The 27,353-nt window shown below is 41.5% G+C and overlaps 1 protein-coding gene across 1 annotated transcript in view; it reads right to left on the bottom strand.

Moving 5' to 3' along the window:
• The window catches only part of LOC112113482 (contactin-associated protein-like 2), a 1,103,244-nt gene that overhangs the window by 600,067 nt on the left and 475,824 nt on the right, over positions 1–27,353 (bottom strand). Inside the window, exon 10 of the mRNA XM_029912066.1 lies at positions 2,386–2,557. Within this exon, the coding sequence (XP_029767926.1) occupies positions 2,386–2,557 (172 nt within the window). The remainder of the gene's footprint in view (positions 1–2,385; positions 2,558–27,353) is intronic.

Below are 27,353 nucleotides of genomic sequence, written 5' to 3'. Positions count from 1 at the left end.
AAATAATTGATCTTATTAATGTTTTGATTCTGTACTTTAGTAATTTTCTTTAAAAAGGTTGGTTTTGATTGATTAGTAAACCATCGAATCATGTTGGTTTGCAACCAAATATAAGCTGAACACTAAATTTGGTGAGGGTTTTTTTGCTAAGCTGGAGGATATCTATAAATATTTATTTAAGCAATTCTATAGATAAGCTTACATTTATTAAAATTCTTAACTTTTACTTTATGTTACAAAATGGTGAATGATATTTACCAGATTTTTTTTTTAAACCTATGATTTATGTGTTAAGCTCTGGATGGAGAGTCAAATTCAATTGAAAATGCATAAAACAGCATTCTATTTTGATCTTAAATGTGCTGGATACATAAAAACAGTTTATCCATGTTTTGCATTTAAAATTCACTGATTTATTAAACAAATGAAGCATTATCTGAAGTAAATTAATTGAGCTGATTATTTCTGGTTACCATATCCTTCAAGATTTTCTATCTAGAAGATCTCACCCTCTCACACCTTGTTTTTATTCATATTCACGGGAGGAGGAAAACAAGCTTTCCTGCTTCTTCAGCTCCCAATCTGTTTCTTAACTTTGAATGACCTAGTCATTGAACTGAGCTAGTTGAATAGAATGAAATGAAGATATTCTCTCTGCACCTGCAGCAGAGACTACTGTTGTTAAAAGCTGGCTTAGCACTTCCACAGACTCTGGTTCGAGATGCTTAACCAGTGACTGCCACTACATCAGTGGTTTGGCTTTCTTTAAAACTTGGCAACATTTACTAATTATTTTTGTATTTTATTTAAATGCTTTTAATAGATTATAATATGTTTAGGGCTTAACATATATTGTCAATTTCAAATCATTTTAAAAGATAAACCTTTATTTAATTTAAATGAAAAAATCTGTTTTTAATTTTTTTCCTTTTGTAGAAAAGAGTATCGGTTTTTATCCACCCTGGCAACTGAGCTAAAAATACATGCAGAAAGTCACAGCCATTTCCATTAGGGGCCAAGATAGTTGGGTTATGTTAGACATTGCTCCCTTTCCTTATTTCACTAGGAAACAGGAAGACGGGAAATGTTTTTAAACAGATATCAATAAAAATGAGCATACATAAGTGCTTGAAAGACCTGGGTTCAGAGTAAGCATCTGCCTTAATTATAAACTCACTTTGTTACTTTGTGCCAGAACCTGCGTTATTCTAGCAAAGCTTTTGTATTTATTACATGCACATGTGTGGGGATGTGCACCATTATCTTCCTCTGAGGAACTAAGTGCTCTCAGGAAAGCCTCATATTACAGCCAAGTTCCAAGAGACTGCTCATCCACAGCATACTGGATCTCAAGATTCAATTTATTCACCTTGGGGATGAAATTGCTTGTTTCTCTAAGGTGCCAGCACACTGATTTAGTCCCTTTAAATCATCTGTATTTTTGCTCTTGTGGCCTGACACTAACTGGTTCTTTTATTCTGTTTAGGAAACAGAAGTAAATCTTTATGGACTATTCATACTTACACTTTTCCAGTACAATGAACCGCAATGTATCCAATAGTTTGTTTACTCAAGAAGTAGAATTCCACAGGTACCCATTCTTTATTTTTCGTTTTCTAAAAAATGGTCCTATCTAAACCTCTATGCACTTGTACAAATTATTTACCACATTACATTAAAATCTACTATGACCAATGACCACATCAAAACCCTGCTAAAAATTCTACAGTCCCCAACTCAAACCATCCCCCGGGAAAAGCTTGGAGAAATAGGCAAGGTGTGCAGTAGCCCAGAAGGTTAACACATTTTGGCTCTGCTGGACTAACCGGGATCTTTATTTCTCTTTAAATTTAGTAAAATTTGGATTTATATTATAGTCATCCAATGGCAAGCCAGAAGAACAAAAACTATGTTATAAAAGAGATAACATCCATTCCTCAGACTTCCCTAAAAACTTCACAAATAACTCCACTCCACTACAATATGAAGTCCTACAAAATGGAGTCTCCTCACAGCTTCACAAATAACTCTGCTGCCAGCAGGATTCTGAGTGCAATCTTCTTGGGACATCTATATTTCTCATATATCCCACAGTACTTAGAATAGGATTTTAAAAGTTTGACTCAAAACCAAGATAACTTTCACAGATTTTTCTCTGAAACAGTTACGTGTTTGAATAAACCAGAATCAACTATAGGACATTACCTTTTCCAGCTACCTCTCTAATAGTAATAACCTATCCAAACAGACAATAAGGGCCACACAGAGGCCCTATGAACCACATGGCTTTTAGGAAAAGGGAGCCCCCCCCATATCATCGTGTGCTTTCAGAATCTGCAGTTTTAAACTCTGTTGGTTATTGTCAATGGTTACTCCCTTACTTACCTGTCAATAATGGCACACATATCAATGCTGACATTGGCAAAGCTTCCCAGTTTGCCTTGCTCCACTGCATGCAAATCCACCAGTTGATCATCCACGTGAATAAACTGCATGCATCCTTGGAATGAGAGCTGGAGCAGGGAACGATCCGAGTCATTTGTTTGTGTAAGGAACCCTGTGGAGCAGAGAAAGCAAGAGCATTGTTAACTTCAGTGGATGTTAGAACTCAAAGCTGCACTTTTCCTGTTACCAAAGACAGCGTCCTGGCCATGTGGGAAGAAAGACAAAATGCAAGGGATGTAGTTTAATTAAGTTGCAGCTCTACTAGCTCATCTGGGAATCGTCCAGTAATAACGTGTACAGTGCAGGTCATGATTCCTTCCTTAATTGTTTCCATGTGGTGGAGGGCTGCCTTTAGCCTTAGACAGCTGGTCCCCAGCCTGTTGCTGGGATCAAGCACCCTCTCCTACTCTGAGGGTTAAAGGGCTGGGGAAAGAGGGTTTTATCTTCTCTGTACCTAACATAGGAACCCTAACCCTATTTCCCAGTTTCTTCAGGGGATGCCTTCCTCCTAAGTCCACTTCCAGCTCTGATTTCTTAGGGAACCTGACCCCCTATGGAACGAGTACCTGTACTAGACACCTGTCACCTGCAAAATTGTCAGATCTTGAACCACAGTACTACCTGACTGACCCAACCAGGTCCCTGAGCAGCTGTGAAACCCACCCCAATCTGGCAGTAAGGTAAATAAAGTTCTTCCTAATTCCAAAAAGGTGACTGGTGCAATGCCAACAGCAGCCCCAAACCTCATGTTAATCACAGAGGTGAGAATGCAGGTGTGAGAGGGGGTTCAAGCTGGAGGGGCAAGGTTTATATACCCTCCTCCAGGTGCATGGGGCCAATAGCTTACCTGGGCCTTACTGGCCCACCCACCTACTCAGGTAATGCCTCACCTGTTCCTGACCATCTCCCTTCTCCAACCCCCCCAGGACAAGGACACTAAAAGGGCCACTCTGCCCCGCAACAATCCACACAAAGCCTTTGAGGTTGCAGTGGTTGCATTCTGAAAGTAGTTCCTTTTTTCAATCAAAGTGGAGCCTACTTGACAGCCTGTGATACAGCAAAAATATATTTTTACAGGGAAAATTATTCCTTTGAGTATAACAATAGGATGTGGAGGAAACAACTGCTCATGATTGCAGTTGTATTTTATTTCCGGGGGCGGGGGGGGGAGGCAATTATTACAGGGCAACTTCATATTTCCTAAACACACATTTTAACAGCCAGGATCAACCAAACAATACTTTATGAAGGCATTAGAAATTATTCAATACATTCTTAAAGAAATAAAGGCCCAGATCTTCAGCTGATGTAAATCAGTATCGTTCTGTTTACTTCAAAGGAGCTATGCTTATTTACACCAGCTAAGGATTTGGCCCCCTGTGGTTTCCTTCTCCTTTTCCCCCAATACTCCTTGATGATAGCCTCAGAAAGCCCAAGAACAGTCCAGATTAGTCCAATCAAGTTGCCATCCTCACCTCTCTGTTCCCCTCCTCCCCTCCCTACTCATGTAAAGAAATGAAACACTGGTAGAAAGTTTCAATTCTATGTTTTCCACTTTTTAATATATTTTACATACCAAATGGCCAATTTTAAACTTTTTCATTAAATCACAATAGCTGTGAAAATTACACAGTTCTAGTCACGTTCTCCTATCAATCAAAGAACATCGTATATATAATCCTTTGGAGGTAGGAGGGTGGTGCCTATCATGGACTGCATTCTTGTCAGATTTCCTTGTTCATAGTACAAGCTCATATCTGTTCCTCTCTAAAAAGTATTATGGGTATGCCATATCGGAGATATACAGTAATATGATGAAACCTTGAAAGATACCCAGAGATCAACACTTGAAATATTTGATCATTTTACCCCTTCACCTAGTTCTGTTCTTAAAGGAAAAAACAACAACCAACCTACCTTTTTACTCTGCAAAGGCACTATAGAATAATGATGATTGCTTTGTACTTATGTAGCCCTTTCTATCAGGGATCTCAAAGCACTATGGATAACTCATCGAGCCTCAAACATCCATATGTCATTACTATAATTAACCTTATTTTACAGATAACAGGAACACAAGACAGATAAAATAAGAAATTGTTCCAATGTTGCATAGCAAAACAGTGGCAGAGGTGAGAACAGAACCTTGAATTATTTATTTCTAGGCTCAAACTCCCATAGCTCAACCTCGTTTCTTCTCTTTAATATATCCGTGTAATTGAGGATGTGTTGTCCATTTTGTTCTTTATTTTGTTTATGGTCAAAATGAAGATAAAAATAGCTGTGCTGAATAAGAGAGAGAAGTGTTGTGTACAAGCCTGGTCTGCTTCCAATGTACAGATACTGCTCCAACTGGAGCTAATGATAAAATTTCCAACACCTCAAATGATTGGACTAATTCCTATGATGCATCATAGAATCTAGAGATGGAAAAAAGTAAGTCATCCTGTCTATCCTTTGGCCATGCAAGCTTGATACTTGATGCTTTCTTCAGCTGGGTTTGAAATGGTGGTTGATGTTAAGGAAAACCTTTGGGCTGTTTCAGTCTAGTTCCCTATTTGTTAATACCATTAAACTATCAGGAAGATTGGTATCACTTCTCCTTAGCAAGGACCCAAAACCTGCCATGGCAGAACATGTGGCTGTTTAGAGTTGAGGTGCACTGGACGGCTGTGTGGGGAAGCTTGTGCACACAGCATCCAGTGCTAAAAGTGGAGGATCTATTTTTGACAGAAATGAAAGTATCACCACATCTGCCTATCCTGTAATCAATTTTGCCCCTCCATGACTTCTGCCCCCTCCAGCGTCCCCCCTTGCCCCAGCCTCACCTTAGATCTTTCTTCAGCTCTAGTTGTTTTTCATCCCCCTTTCCAGGCTGGGTGTTGCAAAGCGGGAGAGAAGCAGAGGAGCTAATGCTCACAGGAGGGGAGAAGGAGGAAAAGTTGCCTTGAGCTGCTAGGCTCTTTCTGCTCCCTTATCTCTCCTCTCCTCATGTGAGAAGGGCTTCAGCTCCTAGGAGGGCAAGGGGGAGGGGCAGAACTCAGCAGCTCCCAATGGCTTCTCTGCCTTAAGAGGCAGGGGAGTGGGGAGGGGGAGCCAATCACAGAGACCTTTTCCCCAGGCAACACTAAAATGTGGCTCTTCAGCAATCCTGGTGGAGTTGTAGAATTTTCTGGGTCTTCAACCCCTTTCTCCAGGTGCACTTTATGCCCTGGCTACCTCTGGCTCAAGCCAGTTATATTACTCTTCTGCTTTGAATATTAAATTAACCCAAGGTTAATAACAAAAAAAGACAAACTCTGCCCTTAGCTGAATTCATGCAAGCCCAGTGAAGTCAGCGATGTTTTGTGGTACAAAGGAAAGAATTTAGCCAAAAGAAGAATGATCACACGATGAATATTCAAATACTAATAAAAACAGCAGGTCAAATTCTGCAGCCCATAGTCAATCTTTATTCAGGCAATGCCCCATTGACATCATTAGGAGTTTCACCTCAGTAAAGACTGAGTGATGACTGCATGATTAGGCCCAGCAATCTACTACAGCAGATAATGTATCATTCCAGAATCATTTAGGGACGTTTTCAGGAAGGAAATGTATCATTTAAAAACATTCTCAAAGTCAACCCACTCACTGCTTGATTAAAAACAGAAAAAAATGCTAAATTATTAATAATGAAGCTGTTTTTATGTCTGACTAATTTAAACACTATTATTATTATGTCTAATACAGTTAAACTTCATTTTACTGTAACACTAAAGCACAAAAGGATTTCACTACAGGGATCTCCAAAATTCCCATTCTTTTCAGACTGCCCTCTGGTGGTTCTAGTGAAGCAGAAATTGTTTTCCACTCAGTAACTTCATCTGTACAGACAGTCAAGGCTGTCCAAAAATGCAGATTTACTATTCCATTGAGATTGAAAATCATTCAAATGAATATCTGCAATCAGCTTACTCAAGGTAAAACTCAATGGAGGCAGTTGTCTAAAGTCACTAGTTAGTAGATGCCCAACTAGAGTTGTACTGAATAGTGTTTTAAAAAGAAATTGTTAGCTTTTGCCCCCTGTTGGAGAAAGATAGGTGTTAGAAGGTTTGGAGTTTCCTAACAAAACCATTGCTGGAGTAGTCCAAAATAGTTTCAGAGCGCTAAAGCCTTATATCACAGCAGCTGAAAACATTTGCATCACAATAGAGTCAGTACAACTGACCACATAAAACAAGCTCTCTTTAGTCTTCCATGACAACATTCTACACTCAGGCTTGATCAATTTTGGATTCTAATTTTTGCCAAAGTCCCATAAATTTGAATAGATGACAATCATAACTGTCTCATTGATACTTTGGTGCTCTCCATGCTGCTTGCTCATCATGTAAAACCTTTAAAGCAGGGACTGTCTTTTTGTTATGTGTTTGTACAGTGCCTAGCATAAAAGGACATTGATCCTGATTGGGGCCTACAGGTGTTATTGCAATACAAATAAATAATAAGGATAATAATAATTCTGGAAGAAGGTAATTACATACACAAATCCTCACCCCCAAGGGCCTCTCAGTATTTTACCATGGGTCTGCTTCTCCAATAGCCATCTTTGTTGTGCAATTTCCACACCTTCCCTTTATGTATTGCACTTCCTCCTTGAACTTGCCCATAAGGCTTTGACCAACTTTTCATTCAAATCCCACATCAAGATCCACTACTACCATGATGCCAACAAGAAACTTTCAGCTAGTAACAGCAAGGTAAAGGGAGAGTTGTGTATAGTTGACATTTAGATTATATTATACAAAAACATACAAAGGTTGTGGGAGAGGGTTAAAACAGTCATATCTATATCTATCTATATGTCTTGCACATAAGGCTTTGTTATATTTCTCTCCTCCATGCTTCATATAGCGTTTGTCTTCTTTGACTATGTGACTGCCCAGGAGATACAGGTGCCCAAGTTCCAGTAATTTTATTGGCACTTGGGCATTTAAATCTCTACAGCAACTTTGAAAATCCCAGTTCTTTGGGACAGGGACTGTACTTTACTATATTCCTGGAAACCATTTAGTGCCTTGTGAGTGTTACTGCAACACAAACAATAAAAACAAAATGTTTTCACCTTCCAGACTTCCAGTATTAGAACATGATCTACTTACTGATCCTGTCCACATTGAAATAAAAACTAAATCAAGTTCTATAACCAGGACTGACAGCAGTGCTGTCACTGAGAAAGGCCAAGTAACAAGTGCACACATTGTTTGGACAATGCTTTATAGATTTTCTTTCCGACAAGAAGAATATATACATATTTAGACTGCATACAAAATGTAATTTGGATATCCTCTCTTTAAAAGAATGTTTAGCTATGCTCAGAAACAAACTGAAAATCTAATAGAGATACATATTCTATCGTTTTCAAGATCTTTCTGTATTTTATTTTGTTTTGCTTTTCCCCTCCCCCCCACCCCCACTACCACCACCACCACACTCACTCAGTATCTTATTGTTTTTAAATTAAGTTTCTAACCCTTCTGGAAAAAAAGAGATGGGCTCGTGCTGCAAAGGTCAGATATGGAACAAACCCGAATTTTCCCCATAGTTCAGGGGAGTCTGGGTCAAGAGTTTCATTCTGGCCTGTTAGAAATAGGAAGGAGCTGGAAATCTGGATCCAGGTCCTGATCTTGATTTAAATTTTCACAAAGTCTGGGGTTCAGTAAAGAGGGTTTCGTTCAGGTTCCTTGAGGTTAAATGTCACTTTTAGTTGATTGGAAGTTACCAACAGATGGAAAGCAATAGCTCTGCCAAGGTGTCAACAAAAGTTACTCCCCCCCCACATCACTGATATTCTAACTTCATAGCATAGCTGGAACCATTTAAATTAGGACATTTATAAGCCAGGCAGTCTAAGGAACATACATTCATATTCACGGTATAGTGAGGAATTAACAAATACTTACATTCAACATACAATTACAAATATTTTATGTTATTACTCAGAGCTGAGATGTGGCCCAAGAATGAAATAAAATATTTGAAATTATACTCTGAATATGTGAGTAGAACTCATTCTGCATTTTATGTAAAAAATTCGGTTACCCTTTGAAGTATAATGCAAGTGCTATTTTTTGTCAAAGAGACCCCCCCCCCCAAAGTTCTTGTGATGCTCCCTCCCCCCACTAGAGCTTTTGTCAACACTTTGCTATGGGGTGCTTATTTCTAGATTATTTGTTTTTAATTTGTAAATTAATGACAGGCTGATTTCATGTGCAGATGGCATTTGGTGTCTATTTTCCTGGAATACATTTTTTTTAAATTAAAAAAAAAAAATGAAGTCTCTTCCTCAAAAATAGTAACTGTCAGATTCAAAGCTAGACAATGCAGGAGGTTAACTGGCATTCAGTATTCTTAGTTGCACTGATTGGCTCACCTGCCCACAGAAACCACTAATCAATAAAACAAAGCGACTGTTCTCATAGCTGCCAGTGATTAGTAGTAGTTTTTTTTGTTTTTGTTTTTAATTTCCATGGTGTCTGCAACTTGGTGTCTAACAAAATTTAAGCAAAGACAATGCAATTCTATCAAAAGGCCCAGTGAACTCCAGAATGGTGAGAGGGAAACAAAGTCTTAGATTATTTGTTTTTCAGGCAACACCATGTTAGTCAGAGGCTAAATGATAGTTAAGCTGTATCTGATATATGCAGGTATTATGCACAGTTAAAACGTTCCATTATATATTTTTTTGGCATCATTAAATATAATTTTTTTCAGTGTGGCTGTGCATGTACTCAGGAAAAAAAAAAAACAATTGGAGTTACACAAGTTAATAGAAAGTAGAAAGGAAAATAGACTCTGATCTCTCTTAGACTGGTGCAAATCCAAAACAAATTCACCGAAATCCAATCCATTTACACCTGTGTAACTGAGAACAGAATCAGGTCTTCAGTGTGTGATGTGCGATCAAGACCAGAAACTTGGAAAACTATAAACTATCTGTTATAACAGCATTAAAGAAGCTCAATTAAAGGAACTGCAAAAGGCAGGGCCGGCTCCAGGCACCAGCCCACCAAGCTTGTGCTTGGGGCGGCACCTGGAGGGGGGCAGCGCGGTGCTCCGGCTCCGGCCGCCGGGGAGAGCGGGGCTGCGGCAGGCTCGCCGCCCTCCCCCCGGTGCTCTGGCCGTCGGGGAGAGCAGGGCCGCGGCGGGCTCGCCACCCTCCCCCCGGCGCCCCGGCCGGGTTCTCCGCCCTCCACCCGGCGCTCTGGACGCCGGGGAGAGCGGAGCCCCGGCCGGGCTCTCCTCCCTCCCCCCGGCGCTCCGGCCGGTTGGGGAGAGCGGCCCGCGGCCGGTCTCCTGGGGGGGCGGTGGGAGGCTTTTTTGCCTGGGGCGGCAAAAAAGCCAGAGCCGGCCCTGGCAAAAGGACTGAATTGAGTGACTTCTCTTTTCATCTCAATGCATCTATGCAGAACAAACAAAACACACAAAAACAAGAAAAGAGAAGAAAACTATCTGATGATAAAAAGCAGCAGCACTGGGGACTTTTGTGGTACGCTGATTTACACAAGTTGAGGATCTGGACCTCTGTCTAATTCTTATGAACACTGTAAGGCAATCATTGCTGATCTGCAAGAACACAATATGGGCCACATTCTCTGGTACATTATGGCCATTTTGCACTACACTGACATCATAATCAGGCACTAAAGCTGGGGAGAATCACTCCAGTGATCCTCTAATAAGGTACAGCCAACACACTCATACCCCTAGACTGTTGGTATAGCGGAGGAAAGCGAGGCTCACCAGATGAAAAGGGGCATTGCTGGGGTCGTCCTCAGCTGTGTTTTTGGGTCTTTGTGGCTGTTTTAGCTTGGTTTAAATTAGAATTTACAAGCAGCATTAGCCCAGCGGAGAAGAACCAGCCTTGCACAGAGCAAGTGGCAGAAGTAAAGGGAGTGGAAGTCATTTAAAGACTCCCCACTATGACCTGTGGTGTGCATAGTTGAGCTGCATTTCCAAGTCCAGCCCTTTGGACATATTACCCAGTAGGGCAGAATTCCAAACACCTTTCCTAACTGAAAGCTTTGACTAGAATAATATTCTATTACTGGGAATATCCCAAAACAAGGATAATCATAAATGTCAATAGAGAATGGCAGATAGGCCATGACTTTTATTGAATGCATAAACTAAATACCAGGCTATTACAAAAGTATTCTTAAAACCCGGTCAGAGCCAATCACCAAAACACATACCTCCCTTTCTAGCCATGACAAACCGAAGGATCACCTACATAATCCTTGGATTTGAAAGATCACAGGGTCCACCCAGCCTATGTTAATTAATTGCCACCAGAAATCACAAAAAGATTCTCCATTGGAAGGGAGCAGAACTATCACTAGGCCAACCCACCCCATCCCTCCCATCTTCACCAGGTGTATTTCACGCACACAGTCTCCTAGTTACAGATTTGAGAAATAAAATCCACCTCTCCCCAGGAAGAACAACCTATGCAAATACCGAGTTGGAAACAGGCATTGCAGAAGCTCAGAAAATAAATAACCTGTACCCCATATTGCCCTTCAAACAGAGAAGTGCAGAATTTAGTGCAACACAAAAACAGTATCACTACCACCACAGCTACATAAACTTGTATCAAAACCAGCTGTTCTCCAACTGCTCTATATATGAGTGGGTGGGCATGTAATTTTCAGACAGCAGGGAGGGAGTCGTAACTGCCCAACCCCCAACTGAACACCTCACTTCCTGGCTACAGGGTCCCAAGGGCTACATGTTGACCAATCTAATGCACAATTGGTCTATGATTGGACCAACAGAACAGGGACAATGGTGATGCAATTTATACACCTCACAGGCACCCAAGCAGTAAGAAGGGATTAGTGTGGACACTAGGAAGCCAAAAAGACTGCAGCTGGATCCTCTTACAGAAGGCTTGATCCTCCTAAGAGAATAAATTAGATAGGAATAAATATTCTACTACAGATTAAGGAAGAAAAAATTTACCAGGATAATTAACTGGCTTTGTAAACCTGTTGAGGAATTTGTCTTCTTTTCTAGGAAGAACAACATCTGGGACTGGCCAGAGGGATTGGCTAACAGAGACCAGCCTAGGAACTGATAACTGCTTACAGTGGGCTGCAGAAAGCCTATTTATTCTAAGTTCTGTTGCTGTGTACTGATTCAAGCATGACTACCTCTTCTTCTTAAAGAAATAGTGCTGACAAGATAAGAGGGAAGCTTGCTGGAAAATTCCATAGCGACCTATATCCTCTGGAGGAGATCCTGGCACCATAAATCCCACCTGGATGATTGTATACTAATATCATCTTCCAGGAAATATTCACTCAACTCATGACACGTCTCAGCTTCCACATTGATATATCACCTGCGATCAGTTCTTCAGACATTCATGTACTGCATCTCCATTGAGAACCAAAACCAAAACTTACACAAAATACAAGTATGTGTCTCTCACAGGTTACAAAACCACAAAAAAAATCTCAGTCAATCTTATCCAAAAGATAAAATATATGTATCAAGAGGGGATCTGGCCTACATCTCAAAATTGGCCTAAGAAAAAGAACTCCAAACAACACACAACGTAATGTTAACAGAAAGACAATGGTCAGGTCAGTCTGCATTCCAGTATCATCAGTCAGGCCTCTATCCAGCAGAGACCTACTGGTAATACTGCTGAAATATGAAACTTGGTTCAACAACACTAGTCTGAGGGTCAATTATTACTTTAAGCAGCTAGCCCTACTCACGGTTTCACTGGCTGTCACAGATTTAAGTATATAATCACTCGTGTTAGAATTTGAAAGGATGTGCAACATCTGGGAGGGGCAAGTATTATCTGAGACTGCCACACAGATGGGGTGACTGACATGACTAGCAGTCACACTCCCCATTTGGCTTGTCAGCAAACTGTGCATTTTCATAAGATGCCAAGTAATTTTGTTCTGTATTTGTCAATGTCTTCTTAGTGGGAGGGGTGAAAGATGATGTAACAACATGAGAAGCATAGACAGATTATTCTAGATTTTTCATGAGATATATTGGATTGGATCTACAACATGACTAACCAGGAATCCTGGGGTACACTGAAATAAATCCTTGAGGTAGTGTCAGTGGTGCAATGAAGAGGAGGGGGAAGGAGGAGAGCCATGACACCCTCCTGGCTGGAATGAGAAATTTGGCCAGGCCACCTCTTTGTCAGGAGAGAGCGATGGCTGGGCCTAATTTGAGTGGTATTGGACCCCGTGTGCCTGCTTGCACTTTCCCCACACCTTTGCAGTCCTTCTGGTTCCAATGGGCACCGGGCATCCCTATCCCCTCCAGAGAGAGGCAGAGGAGAGGGTATTGGGTATCCCCAGTGCCCAGAAAGGTGGGAGAACTGGATTTGGGCTTTTGGTGCTTCCTTGAGATGTAGAGAGGCAAAAGGAGCACGGGGTCTGGGACTCCCAGAACTGCCTGGCTCCTGATGGGAATGGTGCTTTTCAGACCGACTGCCTTTCTGGGTAAAAGCTCAGGGCTCAGCATGGGATGGGGAGATTGTAGGGCTGGGTGCAGTGGGAAGAGCTTTGAGCTGGGTGCAGGATGATATGGGGGAGAAAAACACAGGGCTGTGTCTGGGGCAGCAGGAAGGAAGTGTACAGCGGGGACAGCATGGGTCCAGCAGAGAGAGCATGGGGCCCTGGCACTAAGGGCCATGGGATGGGGAGTGGCTGGGGCTTTAACAGGGGGAGAGTGAGTTCTGGGCACCCTCCTTAGGAAAATTCTGGTTGTGCACCTGGGTAGTATCCGCTTGATGTTTTTGATTGCTAATTGTTGTTTTGTATTCTTTTAATTACCGGCATAATTATTAATATATTTGTCTATGCACAGAAAGGGGCTATAGCAGGGGTCGGCAACCTTTCAGCAGTGGTGTGCCGAGTCTTCATGTGTACACTCTAATTTAAGGCTTCGCGTGCCGGTAATACATTTCAACGCTTTTTAGAAGGTCTGTACCGAAAACATCCTCAATTCAGGGCAATAGGACCATATGACACCCTACTCCAAGCTGTCATTCTCTGTCTTGTATGCAATCTCAGCAGCCTGGCAAGACTGAGCTGTCATGAAACTTAGCAGCCCAAGCAACACACTTGTTGCCCACCTCTTCTCAGGATAATAGATAAAATGATCAAACCTTAAAAGCTAACTAATTACATAGCAAAAATCACAGTGTAATTACAATGTAATTATAAACAGCATTGAGAAAAGTCACAGTGTTAGTACATTGTATTTTCCATACTTGGCTTCCAACAGAATATGTATTAAGGACACCAATGGGATGGTACGAAGTAAATCAAGCATCTAGTCAGCTTCTGATCATATGAATCAGTAGTAATGCATACTGAAAAGCAAAACCTTATTGTAATTGCTATGTAACTGCATTGTAATACTTAGCCTTATTATAAAGTTTGACAAAAAATAACTAAGGATATATCTGATATTTAAAAAACCTACTTGCCCTAGAAGAGTAGAATTCTGCAAAGCTGCTGTACGTACAAACACCTATCCATGTGGAAAAGAGAGCAGCAGGTAGTAGGATATGAAAAATATTTTCTTAAATTGCACCGCAAAACTGAGTGTTGAGTGATTTATGATAGGTTCTCTCTAAGTGAAACTCTCTCCTACCACATTGTTAGTTTATACAACTCATTTGCTTTGCATTTTATGAACTCATTTGTGCTGACTTCTCCCTCAAGATGGTGCCTGGTCTTGTGTTTTGTTGTTATTTTTCTCTCTCTTTTTCTTTGGGAAACATCCCTTCTTCTGTGTTCGCTAGGCCTAATTCCAATTCTCCAGCTGGTGTGATTACATTGGAGTGACTCCTGATTTACATCGGCATAAATCAGGTCAGAGTCTTTTGTTCAGGGCATAACACCTGTAGAAGGAGTTACTCGTGTTGATGAGATAGTCTCCTAGAAAAATAATCCTGTTGGAAGTAATCCAGTTGAAAGAGGTTTTATCGCATACATTTAAAATGCAATTTCTTGCTGACAACTGATGAATGTCTATGGGAGCTGCTCAGCCTGCCGCCACTCTGGCGTTCCCGCTGCTGGCCCCTTGCCAGCCGGGGTCCCGCCGCTGGTCCCACTCAGCACCTGCTGCTGGCCTGGGTGAAGGAACCCCAGACTGGCAGCGGGCTGTGACCTCAGCTGGCAAGAGCCGGCAGCCGAAACCCCAGAGCGGCAGCGGGCTTTCCACCGCCGGCTTCTGCCAGCTGGGGTCTCAGCCCGCTGCCAGCCTGGGTGAAGGAACCCCAGGCCGGCAGCCGGCGCTGAGTGGGACCGGCTGTGGGACCCCCGCTGGCAGGAGCCGGCGGTGGAAACCCCAGCGTGGTGGCGGGCTGAATGGCTCAGCCAGCCGCCACTCTGGGGTTTTGGCTGTTGGCTCCTGCCAGCTGGGGTCCCAGCCCGCTGCCAGTCTGGGGTTCCTTCACCCAGGCCAGCAGCGGGTGCTGAGTGGGACCAGCGGTGGGACCCCGGCTGGCAAGGGGCCAGCAGCGGGAACTGCAGAGCGGCGGCGGGCTGAGTGGCTCAGCCCGCCCCGTGTGCCATCAAAAATCGGCACGCGTGCTACCTTTGGCACACGTGCCGTAGGTTGCCAACCCCTGGGCTATAGCTTCAGGTTCAATAAACAATTTATCAAAGGTTAAGGTAGATTCTCTCCATCATTGCCAATTTTTAATTAAGATTAGATTTTTTTTTCTAAAAGATATGCTCTAGGTTAAACTGAAATTATTTCAGAAAAGCTTTACGGCTTGTGTTATACAGAAGGTCAGATTACGTGATTACAATGGTCCCTTCTACCCTTACACTCTATGAGAAACCTAAATAAATCCTAATATTTCAGTGGTGTTTATCTTGCACCTGCAGCTGCCATTTTTGATGCTGAAATAGCATTCCATCAGTCTTGTCAGTGCATTTTCACCCAATAGAATTTGTGGGGAAAGGAGCCAGGAGATCAGATCCTACAATAATTAATAAAGCCCATAAGAATGCAAATCACAAGAATCTCTAGCAGAGATTGGTTAAAGTTTGTAAAGCTTTTCAAAGATGAAAAGGCTAAATATTACTATTCTTCTTCTAATAATCAGGAAAAATGTTCCAGAGGGAGCAGGACAAATATAATAATGAAGTTTCTTCTGCTGCTGCTATAAGGATCTCTGTGGAGTTGCAACATTTTTTTTGCTGCAGATTGGATCAATTTCTGCTCTGGTGTTCAAAAGTTTGACAAACCCTTGTTTATTCATTTCTGCCAGAAGAAACGTGGTGAAATATTTCTGTTAAATGTACTGCATCTTTAAAGGTTGACTGTAAAGGAAAGTAAGGACAATAGCTAGAATACAACAGTCTCAAAACTACAGGCATTTTAACCTGTGTGTACTTGACAAATTTCAACAGAGCAATTAGATTCTGACCTATCCAACTTCAACTGCAAAGGTCATTCTTCACACCCTCTTTGACTCAAAAGAACCACCTCCGTTCAATGGTGGATGACAAAAATCCTGTACATATTTTTGTAGTGCCAATATTTGTGAGGGGCTTTATGTAAATCTATAAGTAATAATCTAAACATACACTTCATTTCATATTTTAACATTGTCTAGATTCCAAGATGCTCAGAAACTTATTGGTGCATTTTAAATCTGTTTGGAAATTCAGTGTTATTTTCCATGATTTAAGATTTAATTTACTTCCTTGTTAAATATGTGTGTCCTGTCAAGCCTTTAGCAAGGATCAGACTGTAACTGCTAGACATAGGGTTGCCAACTTTCTAATCCCACAAAACTGAACACCATAGCCCCAACCCCTTCCCAAAGGCCCCTCCACTGCCCTGAGGCCCTGCCCCCCACTCACTACATTCCCCCCTCTCTCGGTGGCTCGCTCTCCCCCACTCTCACTCACTTTCACTGGGCTGGGACAGGGGGTTGGGGTCTGAGAGGGGGTGAGGGCTCTAACTGGGGGTGTGGGTTCTGGGTGAGGCCAGAAATGAGGGGTTTAGAGTGTGAGAAGAGGCTCAGGGATGCGGCAGGAGTTTGGGGAGCAGGGTGGGTGAGGGCTCTGTCTGGGGGTATGGGAGGGGGTGAGGGCTCTAACTGGGGGTGTGGGTTCTGGGTGGGGCCAGAAATGAGAGGTTCAGGGTGTGAGAAGAGGCTCAGGCTGGGGCGGGGGGTGAGGGCTCTGTCTGGGGGCGCATGCTCTGGGGTGAGGCCAGGGATAAGGGGTTTGGGGTGCAGGAGGGGGCTCTGGGCTTGGAGGGGGCTGAGGACTGGGGTAGGGGGTTGCGGTGCAGGGTTGGGGTGTGGGCTTACCTCCAGCGGCTCCAGGTCAGCGGCACAGCGGGGGGGGGCTAAGGCAGGCTCCTAGGTCCGGCTCCAAGGTGGAGACACAGCAGGCGGCTGTGCTCGCACTGCTCCCGCCCGCAGGCACCGCCCCTGCAGCTCCCATTGGCTGCAGTTCCTGGCTAATGGGAGTGCAGAGCCAGTGCTTGGGGTGGGAGCAACACACGGAGCTTCGTGGCCCCCCCGCCTAGGAGCCAGACCTGATGGCTGCTTCTGGGGCACAGCGTGGTTTGCAGTGCCAGGACAAGTAGGGTCTAGCCTGCCTGAGCTCTGGAGCACTGCCGACTGGACTTGTAATGGCCCGGTTGGCAGTGCTGACCAGAGCCACCAGGGTCCCTTTTCAACCGGGTGTTCTGGTCAAAAACTGGACACCTGGTCACCCTAGCTGGACATGACAGCTGGGTGCAGGTCTGTGTGGGACTTACGGGAGAGCAGCAATGGCTGGGCAACACGCCAGTACAGAGAGGCCCCCAGTGATAGATACTAACTGAGCTGGAATTGAAAACCTGCAATCCCCTAGTTGCTTGAATAGAGACTGGACTGGAGAGGGCACCACAGGCATTAGGCCTGAAGAGCCCTGACTCTTGATTAGACGCCCAGAGACCCAAACATTCACTGCTATTGCTCGCTTGAACTGTAGCTATTTAAGCTTCCGTACCTAGGGTATTTGCAAACTTTCCTTTTCCTGCCAGCCCTAGTAAAATACCCTTTCACTTAGCCATGTGTCTGAGTGGTTACTGGGACCCACTAGGGCTAACACCTACAAGGCCTTGCTGCTGAAGCACCTACAGTACTTGCCTGCAAGTCATGGTACACTTGGTATGCTGCTCGCACCACATGGCTAACATTTTACTTCAACATGAAGTCCAGCTGGTTTTTTGTTTTGTTTTGACACAAACTCTAAGCCTGATACTGCACTCCTGGCTCAAGCAAAAGTCTCATTAAAGTGAGAGGGAGTTTTGCCTGAGTAAGAAGCACAGTATTAGTCCATCAGAGTTCTCCTACCTGGAGAGGAGATATAAGAATGAGAATCATCATAAGTCTTGACTAATTTAAGTTAATCTAATACTCCACTGCAATTCTTCTTGCATTAGATATAATGGAAGATGCAACAGTAGAAAGCCAAATAATGATTAAATTGCAGAATTTTTGTACATTACAGTTTCTGCCTAACACATCCATTCAACCCTCAGGCTTTCTATTGTATAAGAGCCCATGATAAATAGTGATCATATTTTCAAAATGGTTGTTTCTCTCCCCTCTCCCAAATGTAGCGAATATGGGTCCTACCATAGACAATTTTGTTCAGAGTGGCAGCAACAGCAGAGAACATACTATCATAACTCACTATCTTTAAGACCTGTAGTGTGTGGGGGAGAGAAAAGATTGTCCACTGTTGGCAGTAAGTTTGCTTCCTAAGTTGCTGCTTTTGTATGAGCATATTTAGTATTAGTAAGTGTTGCAACCACTCCGAAATTCTGGCTTTGATATCACTAAGGCAAGTTTGTTTAAAGGTAAAATAACGCAAGCTTGAGTAGGGTGGCTTACTAAAGGACCTATTGGACCAGTTCATTCTTAATGTAAACTCCAGTGACTTCAATGTGCTTACACCAGGGCCACATTTTCACCAACATTTTTTTTGGTTCAGGTACCACAGATGAAGGCATTTAAAGCTTGTTGAGGGGAGTGGGCTGAGGGGAGGGGGCAGTTCAGCCACTGGTGGCTAGCTACAAGTGCAAATTCCTAGCATAGCCAAGCAAAACCACTGTGAACCATGGTTTGCATGGGTGCAGCTTATCTCTGCTTAAAACTGGGGTCAATTACAGCAGTTGAAACTGTGATTTTACTTGAAGGCGCTAAAAAGGAGCTCTCTCTAATTCCTAGGGCTCTGTTAGTTTCTCCAAGGTGCTGACTTTCCCAGTCAGCTCCCATTGCCCTCCATCAATCCTAACGCCACAGGGACCCAATCTCCCCAGTTAGGAATTCTGCAGAGTAGTCAGTTTGTGGAGCTTATCTGTTCATACATGCTTCAAGAGTCTATGCTACTTCCATAGCGTGGAGTTCCTCCTCTCTGCAGCAGAATCTCAAATTTCTGGGCGGCAATGAAGAAATGTCTTTTATTCATTTAAAACCAAAAGGGCTCTCTGATCCTTAAAAGGGGGGGCAGGGATAGCTCAGTGGTTTGAGCATTGGCCTGCTAAACCCAGGGTTGTGAGTTCAATCCTTGAGGGGGACATTTAGGGAACTGGGGTAAAAATCTGTCTGGGGATTGGTCCTGTTTTGAGCAGGGCGTTGGACTAGATGACCTCCTGAGGTCCCTTCCAACCCTGGTATTCTATGAAAGGGCTCAGGTTCACAGTGGCTTTCCCACCCTTCTGACCTCAAACTTTAAAATCTTAGATCCCTTTTCCCACTTTAGCTGAAAAACTCAACATATTAATCATTAATGATATGCTGGATATATGTGTATTGTGAGACAGAATTAAGGTTGTTTGTTAAATATGCAAGGTGAATTTTAATGTTAGTATTATCTGCTGAATGTACAAACTGTAAGAATGGAAGATTTATATGAATTGTCCTAACTAGTAATTTCCATACTTTGCAATGCTTAGGTTTTCTTGATTAATCATATTTTAAGTAGTTTATGTAAGATAATAATTACACAATCAACCTCAATGAGAAATTATTGAAGTTTGCACAGTGGCTAATACAATTCCTAGATACACCATCATTAAATTTATATCTAAGGTTGTGTTTGTCATTATTTAACCTTATATAACCTATACAACAAGAACACAATGATTAATTTAAAAAAAATCCCTAAGCATTACAAAGTATAGAAACCATTAGCTAAAGTAAATTTGACTATTCTCTTACTTTTACGTTTATATATTTTGGTCAATAACAAAATTGTCAGGCAAGAATTCACTACACATATTTTATAGTCAGCCTTAACTCTGACCAACACATACATCGCTAATATATGTACGGTACTTTTTTCTAATTAAAAAAGAAAGGCAGATGAAGTCCAAGGCAGAAACAAATCAGAACAGTGATTCACAGTATCACTTTCTCCCTGATATTTTTAAAGTGCACAGCACAAAATATGAGCAGTAATCTCAAAATGCTCAGTGGGTAGTTACCTATTTGCTTTTTTCATACTGTAATAATAAAGGTAAATATAATTCCAATTGTCTGCAGACCCATTCATGTGACCAGGTTAGTACAAATTAATTAAAGTGCTGCCCAATCTGCAGTATAGTTATCCTCGTCCAGACTGAGCTGTGGAAAGAAACTGTATACCCAAATTTCAGATGGGCACCATTAACCAAAACTAGCCCCATATTTCTGTGTGGATTGTTGCTTGTAGGTACTTTGTCACAGTTTGAAAAACAAAGAACAAGCATTTCTAACCTGTAATTACGCAGACTATCATGCTTCCTAAATCTAACTTTATCTATAGTACATGTATCTGTGCCAGAAAACCACAATCAAAGCCAGTAACCCAAAATGTTGTTGTATGCGGGACAATATTATCACAGGTGAAACCTGTATTAGCATGGACAGAGTGCTGTAAATATAGCAGTAGGAGAAGACACCTATTTGAATACATATGTTGAGTTCTTGTAAACACATTTTAGAATGCATTTGCCATAATTTCTAGAATAATTTAGCACCATTAAGAGAGTGAATGTTGCTTTGCACAGTAGAGGAATTTAAAAAAGGCTAAATTTTTCAAAATAATTCCTACTCCAATTTCTTCCTGTAAAGAATATCACTCCCCCCACCACCTCCACTCAACATTTTAATGTTAGAAAACACTTCCCCCTTGCTAGTATCAGACACTTTTTACCCTGCTTCTTTCTCACAACAAATGCGGAAACTAGGATCATTTGGGCAGCTTTAATTTCCTGTAATCACACTAATCATACAAGATTAAATGAAACAAACAATTGCAACAGATGAACACCAACTTCTAGCAAATATTTTGTTTTTCTGACACTCATGCAACCTCCCCACTGTTGTAAGTCCTCTCACAGCAGGTAATGCATGTGGACAGAAGAGAATATAGAGCAAGTGTAGTAATATACAGAAATAAATCTGAAATTTTAATCTTCTTTCCTAGGTACAGGAAAATTTAAAGGTTTGGGTTTTCTTTTTGGTCAATGAAACCACACAACAACATAAGAACAGCCATACTGGATCAGACCAAAGGTCCATCTAGCCCAGTATCCTGTCTTCCAACAGTGGCCAATGCCAAGTGCACCAGAGGGAATGAACAGAACAGGTAATCATCAGGTGATCCATCCCCTGTCGCCCATTCCCAGCTTCTGGCAAACAAAGGCTAGGGACACCATTCCTCCCTGCCCATCCTGGATAAAAGCCATTGATGCACCTATCCTCAATGACCTTCTCCCTCCCCTTCTCTCTAATAGGTGAAATTAATAAAATTATCCTGGAGAAGAAGCCAAGAGTTTATTTTTCCTGTTAGTAAAGTGGTTAAAAAAAAAAAGGAAACTGTCACCAGCTATGATTGCATAAGTGAAGCTTATTTTAGCTCTGCTAACAATACACCCAGGCAGATTTCTTATGCCTAGAAGACTGCCTTTTCAAAAAGTACAGTGACTCGGACTGCAAAGGTCTGGGATGGCAATTTGGAGGTGCACATTCTCACCTCAGCAGTCCGTCAAGTTTTTTTGAACAGGGGACACCCCTGTGCACACACCAAAGAGCTTTCAGATGTTTTATAGAAAAGGACAGTCACTTGAAAAGAAGGCAAAGTCTATGAAATCGGGGGGGTAGGGAAGGAGGGATATGAAGAAATAGTAATACCTTGTCCTTTAGTTTTCAGTTAGCCATGTTGAAGTCAATGGGAATTTGGCTTCAACACAGAGGTGCAGGATTGAGGCTACATAGAATTCCATTGTGGTCTTTACAAACTCATTGGGAAAATTATTTTGAGATACATTCCAGTAAGTATTATTTGCTTTATATCAGGGATTACAGCAGTTCACTATATAGAAATTTGCTATTATAGCTTATTCTTTTCCAATAGAACCTAGAGTCTTTTTCTGAAAGAAGATTCTATTATGGTAACCTGTTTTTCCTTTTTCTTTCTCTCTCTCTCTTTTTTTTAAGGCATACACAGAAATTCAGTGAAAATAATTCTATACTGCAGCCAAAATCCATGTCTTCTTACTGGATTACCCAATGATATGTGGCCATTCAGAGTTCTGCAAAATATTTAACTTTGTTTACATGAAGAAACTGGACTAGGAATTATTTTTAAAACCTTAAGAGTTTTTTTTTTAAATCTCCTTTGTTATGCACTGCAACATTTACATTCTTAATTATTCTAAATGATCATAGAAATTCTGATTGAATGCATTTTAAAAGCTACATATGTTGACAGGAGCTTAACTTGGGCCTTTCAAAAGGGTTTCTTCTACCACTGCTATACACATAGGCCTCTCTGTAGTGATGCCTCAAAGAGTGTAAAAATAAAGGAAAATATTACATGCTGTGTTATAATGAAAAAGAAAGTTTATTTACCCTCAGTATTTCTCCAAGAAAAATATAAATAATAGTAATGTAATATAGATGAAAACTGACTTGCTAAAAGATCCAGAAACGTTTGCATTAACTTTGGATGTATAGAGGAAATGGAAATCAATTATAATGTTTAGTCTCCTAATATCCATGTTAGGCTCCCTTCTATCCAGACAGGATGGGGGAGAAAGGCTCCTCAAATGAGTCCTTAAGGGTATTCAGGCTTTCAAAATGTTTGCAACTGTATCGAAATTACATGATTATTATTTTTGGTTTTAATTACAAAACTGAAACTCAAAGCAGGTTAATGTAAAGGTTTGCTAAGGTCAAAGCCATTGACTGACTCTGGGCATACTTTTAAGGGAATATGTGCTGATTTAGGGCTTTTCTTCACAGTCACATGCCATTTACAGGTTTACCTGATTTTTGCAAGGGACAGAAAGAAACTCAGTGGTTTTTATTGAGTTTTTCAGCTTATTCAAATTCAAAAGAACCCTCTGGGCCCTGAGTCCACACAGATATATGCTAAGAAATGAAAATGCTATGAATAGTAAGAAAAGAAAACATGACATTTCAGACATCTCTAGATATTTTTTAAATGAATTATCCACAGTCTAAGGAACTACCAGTGACTTCACTAGGAGTCACGTTGCTAAAATCCTGTGCATCACTTTGAAAAGGTACAGGTGAAATCATTAAATTTCATCAAACACATTTTATACTCAGGATTTAAGCACTAAGGTTCCAATACAGAAAGGTACTAACTACCACTGACTAGTGACTACTTTTCCCCCTCACAGCACTTTATCCACTTCCCTTCAACTGTTTTTGTTTAGAAGTATCATCTTTACTACAAGCTACCATTGAAGATTTACCATTTCTATTGGGACAAAAAAAATCAGAGAAATTAAAGACTGAAAAAAAAAATCATACTGGGCTATCCAGTCCATATTCCTGTTATGTGAAAGATTTTTCTTGCCAGTGTAGCCAAAAGTCTAACTTTAAATAATACCTGCAAGAGAGCTCAGGAGATGTCCATAATCTAATTGACTATACTGTCAGGAAATTGTCTCTCTATATATTTTTAGGAAAAAACAGTTATGTGCACATTACATCTGAGATTGAAATCTAGCCCTAAACATAATGAACAAAGTTCACTCAAAATGGTCAGACTTGATAAAAGTGGCAGCATATACACAATTGCTTGAATTGATCACAGTCACAGCCATTTCATGCTATCTCACTGCCTGTTTGTTTGTTTTCTTTAAACTTTTCCCTGGACCTTCACTAAGGGAAAATTTGAAGTCTGCATGAAAAAGCCAGTAAGAACATAAGAATATAAAGGCCATACTGAGTCAGACCAAAGGTCCATCTAGCCCAGTATACTGTCTTCCAACAGTGGCCAATGCCAGGTGCTCCAGAGGGAATGAACAGAACAGGTAATCATCAAGTGATCCATTCCCTGTCTCCCATTCCAAGCTTCTGGCAAAGAGGCTAGGGACACCATCCCTGCCCATCCTGGCTAATAGCCATCGATAGAGCTATCCTCCATGAATTTATCCAGTTCTTTTTTGAACCCTCTTATAGTCTTGGCCTTCACAACATCCTCTGGCAAAGAGTTCCATAGGTTGACTGTGCGTTGTGTGAAGAAATATTTCCTTTTGTTTGTTTTAAACCTGCTGCCTATTAATTTCATTGGGTGACCCCTAGTTCGTGTGTTATGAGAAGGAGTAACTAACACTTCCTTATTAACTTTCTCCACACCAATCATAATTCTATAGGCCTCTATCATATCCCCCCTTATTCGTCTCTTTTCCAAGCTGAAAAGTCCCAGTCTTATTAATCTCTCCTCATATGAAAGCCGTTCCATACCCCTAATCATTATTGTTGCCCCCTTTCTGAACCTTTTCCAATTCCAATACATCTTTTTTGAGATGGCGCGACCACATCTGCATGCAGTATTCAAGATGTGGGCATACTATGGATTTATATAGAGGCAACATGATATTTTCTGTCTTATTATCTATCTCTTTCTTATTGATTCCCAACATTCTGTTTGCTTTTTTGACTGCCACTGTGGATGTTTTCAGAGAACTATTCACAATGACTTCAAGATCTCTTTCTTGAGTGGTAACAGCTAATTTAGACCCCATCATTTTATACATATAATTGGGATTATGTTTTCCAACGTGCATTACTTTGCACATGCACAATGTGCATTACTTTGCAAAATTACTTTGTAAAAATATAGTTTCCAATATTCTGGTAGAAATAACACTGTACAGGCATTCTTCCATCGCCTTCAAAGATCAATTTCAAGTGTATTTATTGCAGACACCTACACAACCCCACAGTATAATATATAAGTACATGCATTCATGGCTCCATTATCAATAGTGCTGAGCATCTACATCTCCAAATAAAGTGAATGGGAGATGCACTAATCCACTACATCTGAAAAACCAGATCCTCTTTCCATGTGGTTATATAGAGTATATACAGTTTACATGTTGGGATATATATATATATAATCTACGTGCCAAATTTTCACTTAGGCTTGTCAAGAGCCTCTATATGAGCCCATGTTTTAAAAGGGTAAATGCCACAGTGTGCACTTTAAAAATTATATATACATGTGCAAAAATAGCAGAATTTGCACTCAGAAAACTCATTTCTCCCAATGGATTTTGCAGGTGCAAATTCTTACAACTGTGTATGCAGATGTTTGCACCTGCAGTGTGGACAAATGTATGTACACAATTTAGAGAGTGAATACAAAGAGGCATGAGCTGAAAATTTACCCCTTATACAAATATAAATTTGAATGCATCAAATATAAATGATTGACAAGAATAAAGAGTGTATTCCTATATTCTTGGAAGAAGTTGTTTGAAGTATCAAAAATTCTAAAGAATTCTATCAAACATGATAAACTTGAGGGAAATATGGGACAAAATCACAACTATCCTAGATGAAAATCAACATCCGTTATCGCTGCAATATACAGAAAGTAATTGTGGGAAACAGTACAGTTTTTCGTTTTTGAGAGATATACCATGATTTAAAGACATAGTCTGCTTTTCATCTGTATGCTACTCACAGCTTATATTTTCACATAGTATCAGCTCATTCAATCCCATTATTTAAATCAGTGATACTCAGACTGCAGTTTACAAGCCACAAGTGGCTCTTTAATGTGTTTCCTGCAGCTCTCTGCAGCACAGGATATTAAAACACTGTGATTTAATTATTAACCAATCTAAGTTAGTAAAAGCATCCTTATTGGTTAATATGTTATTAGCCAGTTAAGTTATCAACTTGCACTAAGTTATTAACTTATTTGCTGTGAGAAAATTATATATATATAGTTCAATCCTTGAGGGGGCCATTTAGAGATTTGGGGCAAAAAATCTAACTGGGGATTGGTCCTGCTTTGAGCAGGGGGTTGGACTAGATGACCTCCTGAGGTCCCTTCCAACCCTGATATTCCATGATTCTATGATATATATAGTGACAAAGCTCTGTCCTTGTCTCCATGGGTCCTGCGTTTCCTGACGGATTTCGCTAGCCTCAGAGGCTCACTGTGACCCTCCACTTAACCCTTCTCTCTCTAGAGACAAGGGTCACAGTCTACTGAGCCATTTTCATCATAAGCCAGCGAGGGAGGTGAGGAGAAGCTATCCTCCCTTGCACAGTCTCTGTTGTCTCCCAGTCTCAGTGATTAATCAGGGGGGCAAAGGGGGGGGAGCCCGGGCCCGCCCTCTACTCCGGGCTCCAGCCCAGGGACCCTAATAGTATCAGCTATGGCAGCTGACCTTTTAGGAACAGGACACATACAATTCTTTGGGCTACTTCCCCACAGCAGCCCCCACTTCCTCAAGCTCCACTTCACCCTTACCTCAGGGCCTCCTTCCTTGTGCCTAATATGGTGTGTACAGCTCAGTCTCTCCAACAGCGCAACTTCTCACAGCTCCTGACATGCGCGCCCACCTGACTAACTGGGAGGCTTTTAACTAGTTTCAGCCAGCCCCTGATTGGCTTCAGGTGTCCCAATCAACCTAGCATCCTCCCTGCCTTCTGGAAAGCTCTTAATTGGCCCCAAGTGTCTTAATTGACCTGGAGCAGCTGCCATTTATTTATCCTGGTACCAGGGATTTGTTTAACCTGGGGCTAATACACCTCTACCCCGATATAACGCTGTCCTCGGGAGCCAAAAAATCTTACTGCATTATAGGTGAAACCGGGTTATATCGAACTTGCTTTGATCCGCCGGAGTGCGTAGCCCTGCCCCCCCCCCCGGAGCACTGTTTTACCGCGTTATATCCGAATTCATGTTATATCGGGTCGTGTTATATCGGGGTAGAAGTGTATATCTATCTCCCACTACTTTTCTATAGCCATCTGGCCTTGCCCTGTCACAGTAGTCCACGTGGTTAAACATAAAAAAAAAACAGTCCCTCCTCCTACCAGTCTGCTCTTCATCATGCTGACATTTTCTGAGCGGGGTGTCGGGTAGGGGGGGGATGTGTGTACTCCCAGAACAATATCAAAATATACTGGGGAGGGGAGAGGTACAAAATCTTGTACAGAACATGGTAACGCTATGCCAAAGCTACCACTGAAATGAGCACAAGAGACCCTTTCTGATCCATGTCTTCTACTCTTTACTCTAATACACACTAGTGCCTATTGCTTAAACTCTTTTTCCTGTATGCATGTGTCTGGTATGTAAGAGAAGGATATATGAATAACATGAAACAGTGAAACATCACATCCCCTTATAAAATACTAAAAAGTAACCACAGAAAACAGACTGGACCATACTAGCGTGGAACTTCAGAGTTGTGATTTCATTTCATTCCTTTAAACCACAGACTTGCAACTATAAATTCATTTCCCAAACATTTCCACTGATGATTTCATAGAATCATAGAATCATAGAATATCAGGGTTGGAAGGGACC

Source organism: Terrapene carolina, unplaced genomic scaffold (assembly GCF_002925995.2).
Source record: "Terrapene carolina triunguis isolate 2854851 unplaced genomic scaffold, T_m_triunguis-2.0 Scaffold179, whole genome shotgun sequence".
Taxonomy (NCBI): domain Eukaryota; kingdom Metazoa; phylum Chordata; order Testudines; family Emydidae; genus Terrapene; species Terrapene triunguis.
This window is presented reverse-complemented; position numbering and strand designations above follow the sequence as displayed.